Raw genomic sequence first — 22,195 nt, forward strand, 5'->3', positions numbered from 1 at the left:
TGAATTACAGCGTTCATAGAGGCATTTAAACAATAATATGTGACTGGAGCTTTCAGGCCAGTTTCCCCTGACATGCGGTGTAAAACAAGGCTGTGTACTGGCTCCCACACTCTTCTCACTTTATTTCGCAGCTGTTACGAGAGATGCGACCAAAGCCTGCAGTGGCCAAATGGGTCTTGACTCGAGAACAGACAAAATTATCTACAACATCTCTCGCCTCAGAACAAAAAGCCGCCTAAATAAAATATCTATCTTATAAATTCTTTACGCAGATGACGTATGTATGATGGCTAATACTCCTGAATCTCTCCAAACATACATGAAACCGCTAAATGACTCCTGCAGAAGATTTTGTTTAGTCATAAGCATTACCAAGACGCAAGTCCTTCAAGAACCTACTTAAGGGTTCCAATACAGACGACTGCAGTATTAAGTTGGACAACAAACATTTGGAAAACGTGTCACACTTTAAATATCTAGGCAGCCAAATTAGAAGCGACAACATCCCGACAACAGAAATTGCAGTTCGTATAGCCAATGCAGCCTCAGTTTTCGGCAAACTGAATCACATGGAAATCACATGATCTCAGACTACAAACTAAAATTGCGGTCTACAAAGCAATAATATTACCAACTTTACGGCACTGAAACCTGGTGCTGTTATAAAGCTGACATTAGGAGGCTAGACACCTTTCATCTTCTCTGTCTGAGATCAATTTTCCGCATGAAATGGGAAGACCGTGTTCCAAACACGGAGATTTTGCGTCGCGTGAAACTGCCTGGCTTTGAAGCTCTCTTAATGAAACACCAACTGAGATGGAGTGGCCATATCATAAGCATGGACGACAGTAGACTTCCCAAAGCGGTGTTCTACTCAGAGCTCTCGTGTCGAAAGCGGCGCCAAGGTGGCCAACACCTGCGATATAAAGACACCATCAAACGCCACCTCACAGCCTGTGGCATTCCGAGCAAAAGTTGGGAGGAGCTTGCATTGCACCGACCAGAGTGGCGGTCAACTGTACACAAGAGTGTGGAACAATTCGAGCACATCCGCCTGGACGATGATCTCCGCATATCTAAGCCCAAGCCTAATTACATCTATGCGTATAACTCAACTGGGCAACTGTATTGCAGTTCGTGCGACCGGATCTTCAAAGCAAAGCTCGGTTTTGCAAGCCACATCCGATCCCGCCACAATACGGACTGCACGACTGATGGAGTCGCTGTCGCCGGACACGGCGAGGAGAACATCATGTGACTGGAACGGAGAAAAGCCCTAATAACTGGCATAGTGGAACGTACCCTCTGCCATGCACTTCACAATGGTTCCCAAAGTATAGATGTAAATCTTCTGCAAGGGTCAATTAGCCATTAATGTTGCACTTTGATTATACTGGTGGTATTCGACACGCTTGAGATGGTCAGCTCTGGAAAAAATGAGGAAATGGAACGTGATTGTGAGAACGAAAGTCAAGATGGGACGTAGGAAGACAGTTGATGGCGGCTTGTCGGTTGGAGACAGGATTTGTCATGAGTCATTACGAAGGTTGAGGTGGGAGGGAGAAAGAGAGACTGTGGTTTAACGCCCAGTCGACAGTGAGTTCATTGGAGATGGAACACAAACTCGGATAGAGGAACTATACAGCACGCAATCGTCCGTATATTTTTCAAAGGAAAGATCACAGCATTCGCCTAAAATAGTTCAGGGAACGACAAGAAATCTATATTTAGATTGCCGGATAACATCGTTCTTGTGCAACGCAGCTAGCTCTTTATTCGCACGAAGTAATGGCCGCTATCGACAGGGGATCTCAGGTTGATTCCGTATTTCTAGATTTCCGGAAAGCTTTTGACACCGTTCTTCACAAGCGACTTCTAATCAAGCTGCGGGCCTATGGGGTATCGTCTCAGTTGTGCGACTGGATTCGTGATTTCCTGTCAGGAAGGTCGCAGTTCGTAGTAATAGACGGCAAATCATCGAGTAAAATTGAAGTGATATCAGGTGTTCCCCAGGGAAGCGTCCTGGGACCTCTGCTGTTCCTGATCTATATAAATGACCTGGGTGACAATCTGAGCAGTTCTCTTAGGTTGTTCGCAGGTGATGCTGTAATTTACCGTCTAGTAAGGTCATTTTCAACAACAGATGGCGCTGCGGTCTGGGAAACTCTATAGTACGATATTTTCCACATATCCACCATGCGTAGCAATAATGTGGCGCAGTCTCTGAATGAAATTACCCGAAACCTTTGACAACGTGTCTGGCGGAATGGCTTCACATGCAGATGAGATGTACTGCTTCAGCTGTTCAATTGTTTCTGGATTCTGGCGGTAAACCTGGTCTTTCAAGTGTCCCCACAGAAAGAAGTCATAGGGGTTCATGTCTGGCGAATAGGGAGGCCAATCCACGCCGCCTCCTGTATGTTTCGGATAGCCCAAAGCAATCACACGATCATCGAAATATTCATTCAGGAAATTAAAGACGTCGGCCGTGCGATGTGGCCGGGCACCATCTTGCATAAACCACGAGGTGTTCGCAGTGTCGTCTAAGGCAGTTTGTACCGCCACAAATTCACGAAGAATGTCCAGATAGCGTGATGCAGTAATCGTTTCGGATCTGAAAAATGGGCCAATGATTCCTTTGGAAGACATGGCGGCCCAGACCAGTACTTTTTGAGGATGCAGGGACGATGGGATTGCAACATGGGGCTTTTTGGTTCCCCATATGCGCCAGTTCTGTTTATTGACGAAGCGGTCCAGGTAAAAATAAGCTTCGTCAGTAAACCAAATGCTGCCCACATGCATATCGCCGTCATCAATCCTGTGCACTATATCGTTAGCGAATGTCTCTCGTGCAGCAATGGTAGCGGCGCTGAGGGGTTGCCGCGTTTGAATTTTGTATGGATAGAGGTGTAAAATCTGGCGCATGAGACGATACGTGGACGTTGGCGTCATTTGGACCGCAGCTGCAACACGGCGAACGGAAACCCGAGGCCGCTGTTGGATTACCTGCTGCACTAGCTGCGCGTTGCCCTCTGTGGTTGCCGTATGCGGTCGCCCTACCTTTCCAGCACATTCATCCGTCACGTTCCCAGTCCGTTGAAATTTTTCAAACAGATCCTTTATTGTATCGCTTTTCGGTCCTTTGGTTACATTAAACCTCCGTTGAAAACTTCGTCTTGTTGCAACAACACTGTGTTCTAGTAGGTGGAATTCCAACACCAGAAAAATCCTCTGTTCTAAGGAATAAACCATGTTGTCTACAGCACACTTGCACTTTGTGAACAGCACGCGCTTACAGCAGAAATACGACGTACAGAATGGCGCACCCACAGACTGCGTTGTCTTCTATATCTTTCACATCACTTGCAGCGCCATCTGTTGTTGAAAATTGTAACTACTGTAATTTCGAAAGTTTGTCCGCCTGAAAATGTACTGTTGTCCCAAGCATATTGCAACAAACGGTGTATTTCTATCGCTGCTCGTTTAGTTTTTATTGCCGTTTCAAATATACAACACTTATTTTTCTGAGAACGGGTTAGTTTTATTCAGGATTCCAATACTCCATATTATTTCTCACTCTTTTGGCTACAAAACCCTATTATTGAACATAATCTCCGTTCAATGCGACGGCCTTATGCCACATTACTGGGAGGGCCTGTAGGCGCACATGGTACCACTCCACTGATCGACGTGTAAGCAACGTCTTGCTGCGTCAATAACTTCCCCTTCATCTACGTACTGCTCCCCGCAAAGTGCTGGGCCAAACAGATGGAAGTCGAAAGGTGCGAGATACGGGCTATAGTGTTGATGAGGAAGAACAGTCCAATGAAGTTCTGTAAGTTCATCTCGGGTGGGCACACTTGTGTAAGGCCTTACGTTATCATCAAAAGGAAAGAATGGCAGCTAACTGTAAATATAGATAAATGTAAATTAATGCAGATGAATAGGAAAAAGAATCCAGTAATGTTTGAATACTCCATTAGTAGTGTAGCGCTTGACACAGTCGCGTCGATTAAATATTTGGGCGTAACATTGCAGAGCGATATGAAGTGGGACAATCATGTAATGGAGGTTGTGGGGAAGGCGGATAGGCGTCTTCGGTTCATTGGTAGAATTTTGGGAAGATGTGGTTCATCTGTAAAGGAGACCGCTTATAAAACACTAATACGACCTATTCTTGAGTACTGCTCGAGCGTTTGGGATCCCTATCAGGTCGGATTGAGGGAGGACATAGAAGCAATTCAGAGGCGGGCTGCTAGATTTGTTACTGGTAGGTTTGATCATCACGCGAGTGTTACGGAAATGCTTCAGGAACTCGGGTGGGAGTCTAGAGGAAAGGAGGCGTTCTTTTTGTGAATCGCTACTGAGGAAATTTAGAGAACCAGCATTTGAGGCTGACTGCAGTACACTTTTACTTAGAAAAGATTGCTATATGGTGTGGCAGGTGGCAGTTGACGATAAATAACGAAAAGTGTGAGGTGATCCACATCCGTTGGAATTCGATTACTCGATAAATAGTACAATTCTCAAGGCTGTCAATTCAACTAAGTACCTGGGGGTTAAAATTACGAACAACTTGAGTTGGAAAGACCACATAGATAATATTGTGGGGAAGGCGAGCCAAAGGTTGCGTTTCATTGGCAGGACACTTAGAAGATGCAACAAGTCCACTAAAGAGACAGCTTACACTACACTCGTTCGTCCTCTGTTAGAATATTGCTGCGCGGTGTGGGATCCTTACCAGGTGGGATTGACGGAGGACATCGAAAGGGTGCAAAAAAGGGCAGCTCGTTTTGTATTATCACGTAATAGGGGAGAGAGTGTGGCAGATATGATACGCGAGTTGGGATGGAAGTCATTAAAGCAAAGACGTTTTTCGTCGCGGCGAGATCTATTTACGAAATTTCAGTCACCAACTTTCTCTTCCGAATGCGAAAATATTTTGTTGAGCCCAACCTACATAGGTAGGAATGATCATCAAAATAAAATAAAAGAAATCAGAGTTCGAACAGAAAGGTTTAGGTGTTCGTTTTTCCCGCGCGCTGTTCAGGCGTGGAATGGTAGAGAGATAGTATGATTGTGGTTCGATGAACCCTCTGCCAAGCACTTAAATGTGAATTGCAGAGTAATCATGTAGATGTAGATGTAGATGTAGATTTGAAATGCCATCCTTCCAAATACGAGTTCAGTGTATTATCGCCTAGCCACTTCGCTCGGCGATTGCTCTAGACAAAATACAGGGTGTTTCAAAAATGACCGGTATATTTGAAACGGCAATAAAAACTAAACGAGCAGCGATAGAAATACACCGTTTGTTGCAATATGCTTGGGACAACAGTACATTTTCAGGCAGACAAACTTTCGAAATTACAGTAGTTACGATTTTCAACAACAGATGGCGCTGCGGTCTGGGAAACTCTATAGTACGATATTTTCCACATATCCACCATGCGTAGCAATAATGTGGCGCAGTCTCTGAATGAAATTACCCGAAACCTTTGACAACGTGTCTGGCGGAATGGCTTCACATGCAGATGAGATGTACTGCTTCAGCTGTTCAATTGTTTCTGGATTCTGGCGGTAAACCTGGTCTTTCAAGTGTCCCCACAGAAAGAAGTCATAGGGGTTCATGTCTGGCGAATAGGGAGGCCAATCCACGCCGCCTCCTGTATGTTTCGGATAGCCCAAAGCAATCACACGATCATCGAAATATTCATTCAGGAAATTAAAGACGTCGGCCGTGCGATGTGGCCGGGCACCATCTTGCATAAACCACGAGGTGTTCGCAGTGTCGTCTAAGGCAGTTTGTACCGCCACAAATTCACGAAGAATGTCCAGATAGCGTGATGCAGTAATCGTTTCGGATCTGAAAAATGGGCCAATGATTCCTTTGGAAGACATGGCGGCCCAGACCAGTACTTTTTGAGGATGCAGGGACGATGGGATTGCAACATGGGGCTTTTTGGTTCCCCATATGCGCCAGTTCTGTTTATTGACGAAGCGGTCCAGGTAAAAATAAGCTTCGTCAGTAAACCAAATGCTGCCCACATGCATATCGCCGTCATCAATCCTGTGCACTATATCGTTAGCGAATGTCTCTCGTGCAGCAATGGTAGCGGCGCTGAGGGGTTGCCGCGTTTGAATTTTGTATGGATAGAGGTGTAAAATCTGGCGCATGAGACGATACGTGGACGTTGGCGTCATTTGGACCGCAGCTGCAACACGGCGAACGGAAACCCGAGGCCGCTGTTGGATTACCTGCTGCACTAGCTGCGCGTTGCCCTCTGTGGTTGCCGTATGCGGTCGCCCTACCTTTCCAGCACATTCATCCGTCACGTTCCCAGTCCGTTGAAATTTTTCAAACAGATCCTTTATTGTATCGCTTTTCGGTCCTTTGGTTACATTAAACCTCCGTTGAAAACTTCGTCTTGTTGCAACAACACTGTGTTCTAGTAGGTGGAATTCCAACACCAGAAAAATCCTCTGTTCTAAGGAATAAACCATGTTGTCTACAGCACACTTGCACTTTGTGAACAGCACGCGCTTACAGCAGAAATACGACGTACAGAATGGCGCACCCACAGACTGCGTTGTCTTCTATATCTTTCACATCACTTGCAGCGCCATCTGTTGTTGAAAATTGTAACTACTGTAATTTCGAAAGTTTGTCCGCCTGAAAATGTACTGTTGTCCCAAGCATATTGCAACAAACGGTGTATTTCTATCGCTGCTCGTTTAGTTTTTATTGCCGTTTCAAATATACAACACTTATTTTTCTGAGAACGGGTTAGTTTTATTCAGGATTCCAATACTCCATATTATTTCTCACTCTTTTGGCTACAAAACCCTATTATTGAACATAATCTCCGTTCAATGCGACGGCCTTATGCCACATTACTGGGAGGGCCTGTAGGCGCACATGGTACCACTCCACTGATCGACGTGTAAGCAACGTCTTGCTGCGTCAATAACTTCCCCTTCATCTACGTACTGCTCCCCGCAAAGTGCTGGGCCAAACAGATGGAAGTCGAAAGGTGCGAGATACGGGCTATAGTGTTGATGAGGAAGAACAGTCCAATGAAGTTCTGTAAGTTCATCTCGGGTGGGCACACTTGTGTAAGGCCTTACGTTATCATCAAAAGGAAAGAATGGCAGCTAACTGTAAATATAGATAAATGTAAATTAATGCAGATGAATAGGAAAAAGAATCCAGTAATGTTTGAATACTCCATTAGTAGTGTAGCGCTTGACACAGTCGCGTCGATTAAATATTTGGGCGTAACATTGCAGAGCGATATGAAGTGGGACAATCATGTAATGGAGGTTGTGGGGAAGGCGGATAGGCGTCTTCGGTTCATTGGTAGAATTTTGGGAAGATGTGGTTCATCTGTAAAGGAGACCGCTTATAAAACACTAATACGACCTATTCTTGAGTACTGCTCGAGCGTTTGGGATCCCTATCAGGTCGGATTGAGGGAGGACATAGAAGCAATTCAGAGGCGGGCTGCTAGATTTGTTACTGGTAGGTTTGATCATCACGCGAGTGTTACGGAAATGCTTCAGGAACTCGGGTGGGAGTCTAGAGGAAAGGAGGCGTTCTTTTTGTGAATCGCTACTGAGGAAATTTAGAGAACCAGCATTTGAGGCTGACTGCAGTACACTTTTACTTAGAAAAGATTGCTATATGGTGTGGCAGGTGGCAGTTGACGATAAATAACGAAAAGTGTGAGGTGATCCACATCCGTTGGAATTCGATTACTCGATAAATAGTACAATTCTCAAGGCTGTCAATTCAACTAAGTACCTGGGGGTTAAAATTACGAACAACTTGAGTTGGAAAGACCACATAGATAATATTGTGGGGAAGGCGAGCCAAAGGTTGCGTTTCATTGGCAGGACACTTAGAAGATGCAACAAGTCCACTAAAGAGACAGCTTACACTACACTCGTTCGTCCTCTGTTAGAATATTGCTGCGCGGTGTGGGATCCTTACCAGGTGGGATTGACGGAGGACATCGAAAGGGTGCAAAAAAGGGCAGCTCGTTTTGTATTATCACGTAATAGGGGAGAGAGTGTGGCAGATATGATACGCGATTTGGGATGGAAGTCATTAAAGCAAAGACGTTTTTCGTCGCGGCGAGATCTATTTACGAAATTTCAGTCACCAACTTTCTCTTCCGAATGCGAAAATATTTTGTTGAGCCCAACCTACATAGGTAGGAATGATCATCAAAATAAAATAAAAGAAATCAGAGTTCGAACAGAAAGGTTTAGGTGTTCGTTTTTCCCGCGCGCTGTTCAGGCGTGGAATGGTAGAGAGATAGTATGATTGTGGTTCGATGAACCCTCTGCCAAGCACTTAAATGTGAATTGCAGAGTAATCATGTAGATGTAGATGTAGATGTAGATTTGAAATGCCATCCTTCCAGAATGACTTCTTCAGAGTCCCAGAGGACCGTCATCGTGGCTTTACCGACTGGCTTTCAACTTTTTATTGGGAGGAGAGGTGTCGTGCCGCTACTCCATTGATTGCCGTTTTGTTTCCGGTTCGAAGTAGTGAACATGTATTTCATCGCCTTAGACGATCTTTGACAAAAATTGTCGCGATCGGTCTCGTAACGCGCAGGCAGTTCCTCACAGATGGTCCTTCGTTGCTCTTCATGGTCTTCTGTTGGGCGGCGAGGAACTCAGCACGAACACACTTTTGAGTATCCCAACTGGTGGGCGAATGTGCCAGAACTACCAACTAGGCGTTTGGTTGTGATCCATCGATCATCTCCAATGAGAGTGTCCGCACGTTCCAACATTGCAGGAGTCACAGTTGCTTGCGGCCGGCTGGCATGCGGGAGACCGGACGGATCATCGCAACCTTGTTAACACTCCCAATGGCCTGCCTGAAGTCCACGTAGAGGTTATGAAGCTCAGTTTTACTCTCTCATTTCTGTTCATGTATTTGCCTCAGGACAAATATGATCTGTTGTTGACCAATAATTCGTGAATCCACACAAATGTTCTCCGAATACTTCTGCATATGGAGCTGGCTTGTAGGTAATACTAGACACAGTACATTCAGTTTTTCGAATTCTCTCTTGATACCATATAAACTTCGTAGTTCAGTGGATTCGCTCCCTTCTCCCCATTTTATAGTCAGTACCTTCAATATTTACTTTAAGCTGGATTCTTCTGTCCTTGGATGTACATTATTGGACGGTAGCTGCTCATTTATGGTGAGATAGTCTTCTGAATCTCCAATAAATTACTCTTTCCATCTATTCAGGATGTCTTATTAATCTGTCAGCAATGTCCCTTACACGCTATTATTTTAAGTCTAGGTTTCCTCAAAGTCCTTGGTCCATCAATATTTCGGGTGGCATTATCAGAATAGCAGTATTAAGAGAGTTCCATTCTCTGTGTACATGCAAAATCTGTATAGGTTAAGAGCAGACGTGTAGCTGCTGTAAGGACATTCCAAAAAGAGAATTAAACACAATAAGGGTAACAAAAAAATGGCTCTGAGCACTATGGGACTCAACTGCTGTGGTCATCAGTCCCCTAGAACTTAGAACTACTTAAACCTAACTAACCTAAGGACATCACACACAGCCATGCCCGAGGCAGGATTCGAACCTGCGACCGTAGCAGTCGCACGGTTCCGGACTGCGCGCCTAGAACCGCGAGACCACCGCGGCCGGCTAAGGGTAACAAAAAGCGATAGTTAACATGGCGCCCAAGGGCCCCAGTAATATTTTTGACTTCCCTCCCCCTTCCCACCACCCCCATCCCTCTCAGTACTTATTCTTTTACTTCTTCTTGCTGATATCTACTGATGGCACCGGTTCTCTATCCTCAGTCGCCATCTTTTTCTGTCTTGACTTTCCTCAAGATTCGCTTTCTCCACATCATTTTGCCAGTTGCGTTTCAATATGTTTGCTACATAGGCTGTTATGAAATTCCCGTTACCCACTTCTAGGACTTGTAGAGGGGAGCGAATACAGAATATCTTGCCGGCCAAAGTGGCCGTGCGGTTAAAGGTGCTGCAGCCTGGAACCGCAAGACCGCTACGGTCGCAGATTCGAATCCTGCCTCGGGCATGGATGTTTGTGATGTCCTTAGGTTAGTTAGGTTTAACTAGTTCTAAGTTCTAGGGGACTAATGACCTCAGCAGTTGAGTCCCATAGTGCTCAGAGCCATTTGAACCATTTGAACAGAATATCTTGAATAGGAACCCATGTCTGGAAACAAACCGATTTCGTACTATGACGGTTTCAGTTCAGATGGGTAAAGCGTCTGACATACCTCCTTCCACTCAAGCTAACTGATCCTACATGCTTGAGCTTCGTACAAGACGTACTGGACCCGTTACTGAAAGCTGTGCACGAACTGACCTCTCGATTATGTCTTATAAATGTTCTATGGGATTCATGTCGGGCGATCTGGCTGGCCACATCATTAGACCGAATTGTCCAGGATGTTCTCCAAACAAGTCGCGAACAATTGTGGACCGGTGACGTGTTTGGGAACATGAAGTTCATGAATGACAGCATATCGTCTTCATGTAGCCGAACATAAAAATTTCCAGTCAATGGACGGTTCAGATGGACCAGAAGACCCAGTCTATTCCATGTTAACACAGTGCACACCATTATGGAGCCACCACCAGCTTGTAAAGCGCCTTGTTGACAACCTGGGTCCATGACTTCGTGGGATCTGCGCCAGCCTACCATCAATTGAAATCGGGACTCCTATCACCAGGCCACAATTTTCCCGTCGTCTAGAGTCCAACCGATACGGTCACGAGCCCAGGAGAGTCGCTGCAAGCAAAGGCACTAGCATCAGTGGTCTGCTGTCGCAGCCATTAACACCAGATTCCAGCATACCGTCCTGACGGATACGTTCGTCGTATGTCCCAATTGATTTCTGCGGTTACTCCACGCGGCGTTGCTTGTCACTTAGGACTGACAACTAGACGCAAACGCCGCTGCTCTCGGTCCTTAAGTGAAGGCTAACGGCCATTTCGTTGTTCGCCGTGGGAGGCAATGCCTGAAATATTGTATTCTCGTCACGCTCTTGACATTGTGGATCTCGGAATATTGAATACCCTGGCGATTTTCAAAGTGGAATATCCCAAGCAGTCTAGCTTCAACTACCATTGTGCTTTCAAAGTCTGTTAGTACCCGTCGTACGCTCATGATCCCGTCGGGAACCTTTTCGCACGAATCATCTGAGTACAAAGGTCAGCTTCGCCAATGCAGTTACTTCAGTAAAATATCTGGGAGTATGCGTGCGGAACGATTTGAAGTGGAATGATCATATAAAATTAATTGTTGGTAAGGCGGGTACCAGGTTGAGATTCATTGGGAGAGTCCTTAGAAAATGTAGTCCATCAACAAAGGAGGTGGCTTACAAAACACTCGTTCGACCTATGCTTGAGTATTGCTCACCAGTATGGGATCCGTGCCAGATCGGGTTGACAGAGGAGATAGAGAAGATCCAAAGAAGAGCGGCGCGTTTCGTCACAGGGTTATTTGGTAACCATGATAGTGTTACGGAGATGTTTAGCAAACTCAAGTGGCAGACTCTGCAAGAGAGGCGCACTGCATCGCGGTGTAGCTTGCTGTCCAGGTTTAGAGAGGGTGTGTTACTGGATGAGGTATCGAATATATTGCTTCCCCCTACTTATAACTCCCGAGGAGATCACGAATGTAAAATTAGAGAGATTCGAGCGCGCACGGAGGCTTTCCGGCAGTCGTTCTTCCCGCGAACGATACGCGACTGGAACAGAAAAGGGAGGTAATAGCAGTTGCACGTAAGGTGCCCTCCGCCACACACCGTTGGGTGGCTTGCGGAGTATAAATGTAGATGTTGATGTAGATGTAGATGTAGAATGCACTGTCCTTTTATACAGTGTATAAGCGATGGGGTTCGGTTGTTTGGGTGGGGGGGGGGAGGGGGGGAAGAGACCAAACAGCGAGATTATCGGTCTCATCGTATTACGGAAGGACGGGGAAGGAAGTCGGCCGTGCCCTTTCAAAGGAACCATCCTGACATTTGCATGGAGAGATTTAGGGAAATCACAGAAAACCTAAATCACAATGGCCGGACGTAGAATTGAACCGTCGTCCTCCCGAATACGAGTCCAGTGTGCTAACCACTGCGCCACCTCGCTTGGTATATATGCGATGCTACAGCCATTTGCATATGTGTATATTGCTATCCCATGACTTTTGTCACCTCAGCCTAATGATGATGATGATGATGATGATTATGATTATGATGATGTTTGGCTTGTCGTGCGCTCAACTGCGCGCGTGCACAGTCCCAATTTTTACACAGTCCATTTTCTTTTCACAATCCAATCTAGTCACTCTCACAAATGATGATGTTCATGAAATGATGAGGACAACACAAACACACAGTGCCCGGGCAGAGAAAATCCCCAACCCAGCCGGGAACCTGGGACCCCGTGATCCTGAGGCAGCAATACTAGCCCCTAAACCAAGAGCTGCGGACATCAGCGTAACGAACAGCGTTGTGTAATGGGTGTACACTACTGGCCATTAAAACTGCTACACCACGAAGATGACGTGCTACAGACGCGAAATTTAACAGAAACGAAGAAGATGCTGTGATATGCAAATGATTAGCTTTTCAGAGCATTCACACAAGGTTGGCGCCGGTGGCGACACCTACAACCTGCTGAAATGAGGAAAGTTTCCAACCGATTTCTCATACACAAACAGCAGTTGACCGGCGTTGCCTGGTGAAACGTTGTTGTGATGCCTCGTGTAAGGAGGAGAAATGCGTACCATCACGTTCCGACTTTGATAAAGGTCGGATTGTAGCCTATCGCGATTGCGGTTTATCGTATCGCGACATTGCTGCTCGCGTCCGTCGACATCCAATGACTGTTAGCAGAATATGGAATCGGTAGGTTCAGGAGGGTAATAAGTAAGGCCGTGCTGGATCCCAACGGCCTCGTATCACTAGCAGTCGAGATGAGAAGCGTTTTATCCGCATGGCTGTAATGGATCGTGCAGCCACGTCTCGATCCCTGAGTCAACAGATGGGGACGTTTGCAAGACAACAACCATCTGCACGAACAGTTCGACCTCGTTTGCAGCAGCATGGACTATCAGCTCGGAGACCATGGCTGCGGTTACCCTTTGCGCTGTATCACAGACAGGTGTACTCAACGACGAACCTGGGTGAACGAACGGCAAAACTTCATTTTTTCGGATGAATCCAGGTTCTGTTTACAGCATCATGATGATCGCATCACAGAAGTTGGGAAGGAAAACATAGATACAAAGAAGGTAGCTGCGAAGAAACCATGAGTAACAGAAGAAATACTTCAGTTGATTGATGAAAGGAGGAAGTACAAACATGTTCCGGGAAAATCAGGAATACAGAAGTACAAGTCGCTGAGGAATGAAATAAATAGGAAGTGCAGGGCAGCTAAGAAGAAATGGCTGCAGGAAAAATGTGAAGACATCGAAAAAGATATGATTGTCGGAAGGACAGACTCAGCATACAGGAAAGTCAAAACAACCTTTGGTGACATTAAAGGCAACGGTGGTAACATTAAGAGTGCAACGGGAATTCCACTGTTAAATGCAGAGGAGAGAGCAGATAGGTGGAAAGAATACATTGAAAGCCTCTATGAGGGTGAAGATTTGTCTGATGTGATAGAAGAAGAAACAGGAGTCGATTTAGGAGAGAGAGGGGATCCAGTATTAGAATCGGAATTTAAAAGAGCTTTGGAGGACTTACGGTCAAATAAGGCAGAAGGGATAGATAACATTCCATCAGAATTTCTAAAATCATTGGGGGAAGTGGCAACAAAACGACTATTCACGTTGGTGTGTAGAATATATGAGTCTGGCGACATACCATCTGACTTTCGGAAAAGCATCATCCACACAGTTCCGAAGACGGCAAGAGCTGACAAGTGCGAGAATTATCGCACAATCAGCTTAACAGCTCATGCATCGAAGTTGCTTACAAGAATAATATACAGAAGAATGGAAAAGAAAATTGAGAATTCTCTATGTGACGATCAGTTTGGTTTTAGGAAAAGTAATGGGACGAGAGAGGCAATTCTGACGTTACGGTTAATAATGGAAGCAAGGCTAAAGAAAAATCAAGACACTTTCATAGGATTTGTCGACCTGGAAAAAGCGTTCGACAATATAAAATAGTGCAAGCTGTTCGAGATTCTGAAAAAAGTAGGGGTAAGCTATAGGGAGAGACGGGTCATACACAATATGTACAACAACCAAGAGGAAATAATAAGAGTGGACGATCAATAACGAAGTGCTCGTATTAATAAGGGTGTAAGACAAGGCTGCAGCCTTTCGCCCCTACTCTTCAATCTGTACATCGAGGAAGCAATGATGGGAATAAAAGAAAGGTTCAGGAGTGGAATTAAAATACAAGGTGAAAGGATATCAATGATACGATTCGCTGATGACATTGCTATCCTGAGTGAAAGTGAAGAAGAATTAAATGATCTGCTGAACGGAATGAACAGTCTAATGAGTACACAGCATGGTTTGAGAGTAAATCGGAGAAAGACGAAGGTAATGAGAAGTAGTAGAAATGAGAACAGCGAGAAACTTAACATCAGGATTGATGGTCACGAAGTCAATGAAGTTAAGGAATTCTGCTACCTAGGCAGTAAAATAACCAATGATGGACGGAGCAAGGAGGACATCAAAAGCAGAGTCGCTATGGCAAAAAAGGCGTTTCTGGCCAAGAGAAATCTACTAATATCAAATACCGGCCTTAATTTGAGGAAGAAATTTCTGAGGATGTACGTCTGGAGAACAGGCATTGTATGGTAGTGAAACATGGACTGTGGGAAAACCGGAACAGAAGAGAATCGAAGCATTTGAGATGTGGTGCTATAGACGAATGTTGAAAATTGGGTGGACTGATAAGGTAAGGAATGAGGAGGTTCTACACAGAATCGTAGAGGAAAGGAATATGTGGAAAACGCTGATAAGGAGAAGGGACAGGATGATAGGACATCTGCTAAGACATGAGGGAATGACTTCCATGGTACTAGAGGGAGCTGTAGAGGGCAAAAACTGTAGAGGAAGACAGAGATTGGAATATGTCAAGCAAATAATTGAGGACGTAGGTTGCAAGTGCTACTCTGAGATGAAGAGGTTAGCACAGGAAAGGAATTCGTGGCGGGCCGCATCAAACCAGTCAGTAGACTGATGACCAAAAAAAAAAGAGGATCGCATCCGTGTTTGGCGACGTCGCGGTGAACGCACATTGGAAGCGTGTATTCGTCATCGCCATACTGGCGCATCACCTGGCGCGTGATGGTATGGGGTGTCATTGGTTGGTGTCTCGGTCACGTGTTGTTCCCATTAACGGCACTTTGAACAGTGGACGTTAGATTTGAGATTTGTTACGACCCGTGGCTCTACCCTTCATTCGATCCCTGCGTAACCCTAAATTTCAGCAGAATAGTGCACGACCACATGTTGCAAGTCCTGTACGGGCCTTTCTGGATACAGAAAATGTTCGACTGCTGCCCTGGCTGGCACATTCTCCAGATCTCTCATCAACTGAAAACGTCTGGTCAATGGTGGCCGAACAACTGGCTCGTCACAATACGCCAGTCACTACTCTTGATGAACTGTGGTACCGTCTTGAAGCTGCATGGGCAGCTGTACCTGTACACGCCATCCAAGCTCTGTTTGACTCAATGCCCAGGCGTATCAAGGCCGTTATTACAGCCAGAGGTGGTTGTTTTGGGTACTGATTTTCTCAGGATCTATGCACCCAAATTGCGTAAAAATGTAATGACATGTCAGTTCTAGTATAATATATTTGTCCCATGAATACCCGTTGATCACCTGCATTTCTTCTTGGTGTAGCAATTTTAATGGCCAGTAGTGTATTATGAAACAGCAGATGTAGTGGCCCACCTGTACAACGGCGATGTCGTATTCGGCAGAAATGTTGCTGAACTCGTCGTGGATGATGGCCTGCGAGACGTTGAGGACGACCCCGCCGCTGCCCCGCGTGGACGTGCCCGCCCTCATGCTCATGTTGGCCACCTCGTGCCGGAAGACGCAGTGCGCGGCCGTCAGCGCCCAGCTGTCGCCGATGACGGAGGCGCCGCACCAGTGGTCGCCATCCAGCTGCAGCGACACCATCCACGGGAAGTCGGCGATACTGGCGTCGGTGCCGTTGATGATGCGTCCGTGGCCGCTGGCGGACCACGGCGCCCCGCCTGTGGGCGCCGCAAGCGCGCACGCCTGCAGGCAGAGCAAGGCAACCACAGCGCGCAGCATGGCGACGACCGGTGAATCCAGCACGCTCATGTCATCGCGTGCTCTTATAACGCCGAAATGCAGAAAATGGAGCTGGCCTTCAACCTTGTTTCCTGTGCGGGAATATGTCAATCGAGCTCGAACAATGGCCGCGAGGAGTTATCAGAGCTGATAATGACTGCGCTCATACACAGAAGCTTACAGATCACAAGATCGTATCTCCAAAAAACCGACCAACCTTAAAGTAGGTGGATGAAAACACAATGAAGTGTTCATTCTTATCTACTAGTCACTTAACCTTTTAATATCAAGGCCTACGTATCACTACGATAAGATAAATCAAAATATCATGAAGATAACTGATATTTTATTTACTGCAGCTCTCCTCTTTAATGTCAAGGACTTCATTTATTTAGTAAATGACAACTTAATGAAGGCTTTAATCTTCCACTCCCCGTAACTTCTCTTTAATGTCAAGGTATCAACTATTTTATAAACGGAAGTTTAATGATGATGGTGGGCAGTTAGGTGGTGGAGTGGTAAGGTTCTGGACGCAATTTAAATACAAATATATTTTCAACGTCAATTTACTTATTTATTTATTTTATTTTCCGTATGGCAATATAGCGACAATATTTTATATAAGTACAACAATATGTAAAAGAAATGTATAAAACAAAACAATGTGTAGATAGTACATGTGTAAAAAACAAGCAATAGCACAAAAGAATAAAGTACAAACACTCAAGACAAAATAATTACACGTTAAAAGCTTGGCAAACCTGACTAGAAACTCATTCATATACACTCCTGGAAATGGAAAAAAGAACACATTGACACCGGTGTGTCAGACCCACCATACTTGCTCCGGACACTGCGAGAGGACTGTACAAGCAATGATCACACGCACGGCACAGCGGACACACCAGGAACCGCGGTGTTGGCCGTCGAATGGCGCTAGATGCGCAGCATTTGTGCACCGCCGCCGTCAGTGTCAGCCAGTTTGCCGTTGCATACGGAGCTCCATCGCAGTCTTTAACACTGGTAGCATGCCGCGACAGCGTGGACGTGAACCGTATGTGCAGCTGACGGACTTTGAGCGAGGGCGTATAGTGGGCATGCGGGAGGCCGGGTGGACGTACCGCCGAATTGCTCAACACGTGGGGCGTGAGGTCTCCACAGTACATCGATGTTGTCGCCAGTGGTCGGCGGAAGGTGCACGTGCCCGTCGACCTGGGACCGGACCGTAGCGACGCACGGATGCACGCCAAGACCGTAGGATCCTACGCAGTGCCGTAGGGGACCGCACCGCCACTTCCCAGCAAATTAGGGACACTTTTGCTCCTGGGGTATCGGCGAGGACCATTCGCAACCGTCTCCATGAAGCTGGGCTACAGTCCCGCACACCGTTAGGCCGTCTTCCGCTCACGCCCCAACATCGTGCAGCCCGCCTCCAGTGGTGTCGCGACAGGCGTGAATGGAGGGACGAATGGAGACGTGTCGTCTTCAGCGATGAGAGTCGCTTCTGCCTTGGTGCCAATGATGGTCGTATGCGTGTTTGGCGCCGTGCAGGTGAGCGCCACAATCAGGACTGCATACGACCGAGGCACACAGGGCCAACACCCGGCATCATGGTGTGGGGAGCGATCTCCTACACTGGCCGTACACCACTGGTGATCGTCGAGGGGACACTGAATAGTGCACGGTACATCCAAACCGTCATCGAACCCATCGTTCTACCATTCCTAGACCGGCAAGGGAACTTGCTGTTCCAACAGGACAATGCACGTCCGCATGTATCCCGTGCCACCCAACGTGCTCTAGAAGGTGTAAGTCAACTACCCTGGCCAGCAAGATCTCCGGATCTGTCCCCCATTGAGCATGTTTGGGACTGGATGAAGCGTCGTCTCACGCGGTCTGCACGTCCAGCACGAACGCTGGTCCAACTGAGGCGCCAGGTGGAAATGGCATGGCAAGCCGTTCCACAGGACTACATCCAGCATCTCTACGATCGTCTCCATGGGAGAATAGCAGCCTGCATTGCTGCGAAAGGTGGATATACACTGTACTAGTGCCGACATTGTGCATGCTCTGTTGCCTGTGTCTATGTGCCTGTGGTTCTGTCAGTGTGATCATGTGATGTATCTGACCCCAGGAATGTGTCAATAAAGTTTCCCCTTCCTGGGACAATGAATTCACGGTGTTCTTATTTCAATTTCCAGGAGTGTATTTAAAGCGCAATATCTAGATTGCACAGTCATTCCAAAGCAGAGGGTTTCACATATATAACCTCAGAGACAGGTCCGGCGTATTTTCTTAAGGGGCATTCCTCAATAATATGGCGGACGTTCTCTTCCGGTGCTCCACAGTCACAGGCTGGTGAGTCGCATAGATCCCGGGCAACGGACTGCGATAGCAGGACGGCAGAAAGTCTACACAAATGGCGGCCTATCACTGATCTCTCACGGCCGCACACAGCGACAAAACCAACGTCAATTTATTTACCATAAATAAATAATAACAACTACTACCGTTTGACAGAACCTCCACAAAGATCAATTAAGAACGCCTAAAGTTTTAGTTACAGAGGAATGAAATTTGAATGTTCAATTTAAAAACAAAATCTGTTAAAATTGCCTTAAAGTTTAAGTTCAGAATTACCCAACTTTTAAAACATATAAAATGAATATCATTAATTTAGCAGAACATATAGAATAATAACCTCCTTAAACGGCAAAATAAATTACAATAGTTACAGGCAGCAACTTTGAAAAGCAACGCCCTTCTCATAACCCACTACAGTTTCAACTATTCTAATGCTCAATACAGAAAACCTGTCCGCAACATGAAACACCCCCGTTTAAATTCTTTTATTAGATTTTGCGTGTGATTTACCGAAGCCGCCAAACAGTTAATTATTATGATTATATGACCGTGTGCTTAATGGATGAAAGGCTACCGGTTTTTCTGCTGTGGTTTCTGGGATATTTCAGTCAAGTGCGGCTGTTCTGAGACGGAATTGTTAATGACTGAAAGTTTGTCTATTATTAAAGACTATAAAGATTGCGATGTACAAACTGATATGTATTTTCTATAATAACACACAAATTCTGAGGCAGTTGCTACCTTTGCCTTACACGTTTAATTATGGTTATATCTTTTTATTGGTTGCTGATTTTAAGTAGTTCGTCACACGCAATGATGATGGTTAACATTCACAACAATCCTCACTGCAATCCATGGTTTTTGCTGGCCGACGCGGTTGACGCTAAACACGTAATTCGGCACTTGTCACTTTTGGTTTCATATGACTCTCGAATCGGTATCGATTAGGGTCCACCCCACAACGACCAGGGGGACGCGCTCATTTGTCATACTCCGGTGAATTTACCGTTTACTACTCACTCGACCACCATTCTTGCCCGTCTCTCCAGCACCACTTCTCACTCAACACTCGTCTCACTGCCTCCTGCAGCGCTCGACAATCGACTCCTGTCTGCTATCGACCTGGGTGTCGGATACTAATATCTATATTCGTGGGTTCACGGATCCCTTACAAACACATCAAAATCTTTAAAGACAAGAGCAATACGTAATAGCTGCGTTAAATAGAACTAAAACAGACACCACTACGAGATCTAATTTTCTCATTAAAAGCTTCGAAAACTGCATTTGATTCGGCCAATATTGGATGTAGCCTCAAAATGATGGCTGCCAAGATAATTAGCTAACGGCCTCAACCTCTTAAGCTATGCTATGACAAAAAAAGTCAAGCAGTGCAACACACTAATACTCACAAAAGTGTGATACTTTGCTCATATCCTCCAGTTGGAAAAAAAAAAAAGAAAAAAGGAGTCTATAGAACAAGCGATATACTGGTTTATATGGAGGGATGAAATCATTTAGGTTCCTCTTCACACCTCCACCCTCAGCTTAAATAAGGATGAACTGGGACTAAACGGCAGTATTCGTCAACAGAACTAAGTGTGTAAGAGAAAAGTGACCACACTCGACAACTGTTGTAATGTTTCACAAATATCGCCCGACATCAGAGCTAGCGCCAGTTAATATTATCAGAATCCCACACTCATTGAACTTTTACCGAAATTATTAACTCAATGAAACCTACGACCAACAGATCTCTTAAAACAAGAGAAAGTTCGTTACATGGCCATTGCTGTCAAAGGAATACCAATTCCTGATAAATGGGAGCTGCGACTGTCACAGCTCAACTGGAAAATCGTGTGGGAAAATTTATGAAAATAATACCAAAAAGCGGCAGATCGACTTGATACAAAATGATAAACCGGACATTAGCGACCAACTGCAAGCTTTACTCCATTCATTTAAAACCGTTATCCGCACGTGGAAATTGCAATTCGGAGGACACGATCGAACACCGTTTTGAGTGTCAGAAATTTGTCGCGATATTGCACACAGCAAGGGGCATGATTCGACTGATTAATAGAATGGACATACGCAATATATTGGTTTCTAACGCCATGATACCCAAATGGAAATCATTTCCAAAATCAGAGCCATAGATCATAGTACATACAATTCATATCATTCTTAGATTTAAATTAACGGACAACTTACAGTACCTGGCATACTTCAGGGATGAATACGAGAAAGTAACTGATCATCCTAAATACAGACTTACGTACGCGAATTTTCTCAAGATTCCAGTGTGTAAAGCTTACCATAATGTTTTGAGATGCAACCCCACACACACAAAAAAAAGAAATATGATGTGAATTCTACAAACGTGTCATCTAAAAAATAACTCAATGGACAATTTCTTGCAGATTTCCGTGCAACAGACTGAAATGTGAATGTGTTATAATGCACACTGAAGCGCCAAAGAAACTGGTGAAGGCATCAGTATTCAAATACAGAGATGTAAGAGCAGACAGAACACTGCGCTGCGGTCGGCAACACCTATATAAGACAACTAGCGCACGGAGCAGTTGTTAGATCGGTTACTACTGCTACAATGAAAGGTTCTCAAGATTTAAGTGAGTTTGAACGTGGTGTTATAGTCGGCGCACGAGCGATGGAACACAGCATCTCCGAGGTAGCGATGAAGTGGGGATTTTCCAGTACGACCATTCCACGAGTGTACCGTCAATAGGAGGAATCCGGTAAAACATCAAATCTCCGACATCGCTGCGGCCGGAAGAAAGTCCTGCAAGATCAGGGCCATCGACGATTGAAGAGAATCGTTCAACGTGGCAGAAGTACAACCCTTCCGCAAATTGCTGCAGATTTCAATTCTGGCCATCAACAAATGTCAGCGTGCGAACCATTCAACGATACATCACCGATATGGGCTTTCGGAGCTGAAGGCCCACTCGTGTACCCTTGATGACTGCACTACACAAAGCTTTACACTTCGCCTGGGCCCGTCAACACCGATATTGGACTGTTGATGACTGCAAACATGTTGCCTGGCTGGATGAGTCTCGTTTCAAATTGTATCGAGAGGATACAATTGTCAGCAGGGCACTGTTGAAGATGGTGGAGCCTCTGTGTGTGGGACGCGTGCAGTTGGTGTGATCTGGGACCCCTGATACGTCTAGATACGACTCTGACAGGTGACCCGTAAGTAACGATTCTGTCTGATCATCTGCATCCATTGATGTCCATTGTGCATTCCGACGATCTTGGACAATTCCAGCAGGACAATGCTACACCCCACACGTCCAGAATTGTTACAGAGTGGCTCCTGGAACATGCTTCTGAGTTTAGAACACTTCCGCCGGCAACCAAACTCCTCAGACACAAACATTATCGAGCATATCTGGGACGCCTTGCACCTTGCTGTTGAGAAGAGATCTCCATCCCCTCGTACTCTTACAGATTTTTCGACGGCCCTGCAGGATTCATGGTGTCAGTTCCCT

General features: G+C 45.6%; 2 protein-coding genes across 3 annotated transcripts in view; one reads left to right on the top strand and one right to left on the bottom strand.

The window, feature by feature from the left end:
* The window catches only part of LOC126203885 (trypsin delta-like), a 44,453-nt gene extending 27,930 nt beyond the window's left edge, over positions 1-16,523 (bottom strand). The window contains exon 1 of the mRNA XM_049938267.1: positions 15,945-16,523. Within this exon, the coding sequence (XP_049794224.1) occupies positions 15,945-16,343 (399 nt within the window). The 5' untranslated portion in view covers positions 16,344-16,523. The remainder of the gene's footprint in view (positions 1-15,944) is intronic.
* The window catches only part of LOC126203886 (uncharacterized), a 158,511-nt gene that overhangs the window by 46,751 nt on the left and 89,565 nt on the right, over positions 1-22,195 (top strand). The gene's annotated exons all lie outside the window — the stretch shown is intronic.

Source organism: Schistocerca nitens, chromosome 9 (genome assembly GCF_023898315.1).
Source record: "Schistocerca nitens isolate TAMUIC-IGC-003100 chromosome 9, iqSchNite1.1, whole genome shotgun sequence".
Lineage (NCBI taxonomy): Eukaryota > Metazoa > Arthropoda > Insecta > Orthoptera > Acrididae > Schistocerca > Schistocerca nitens.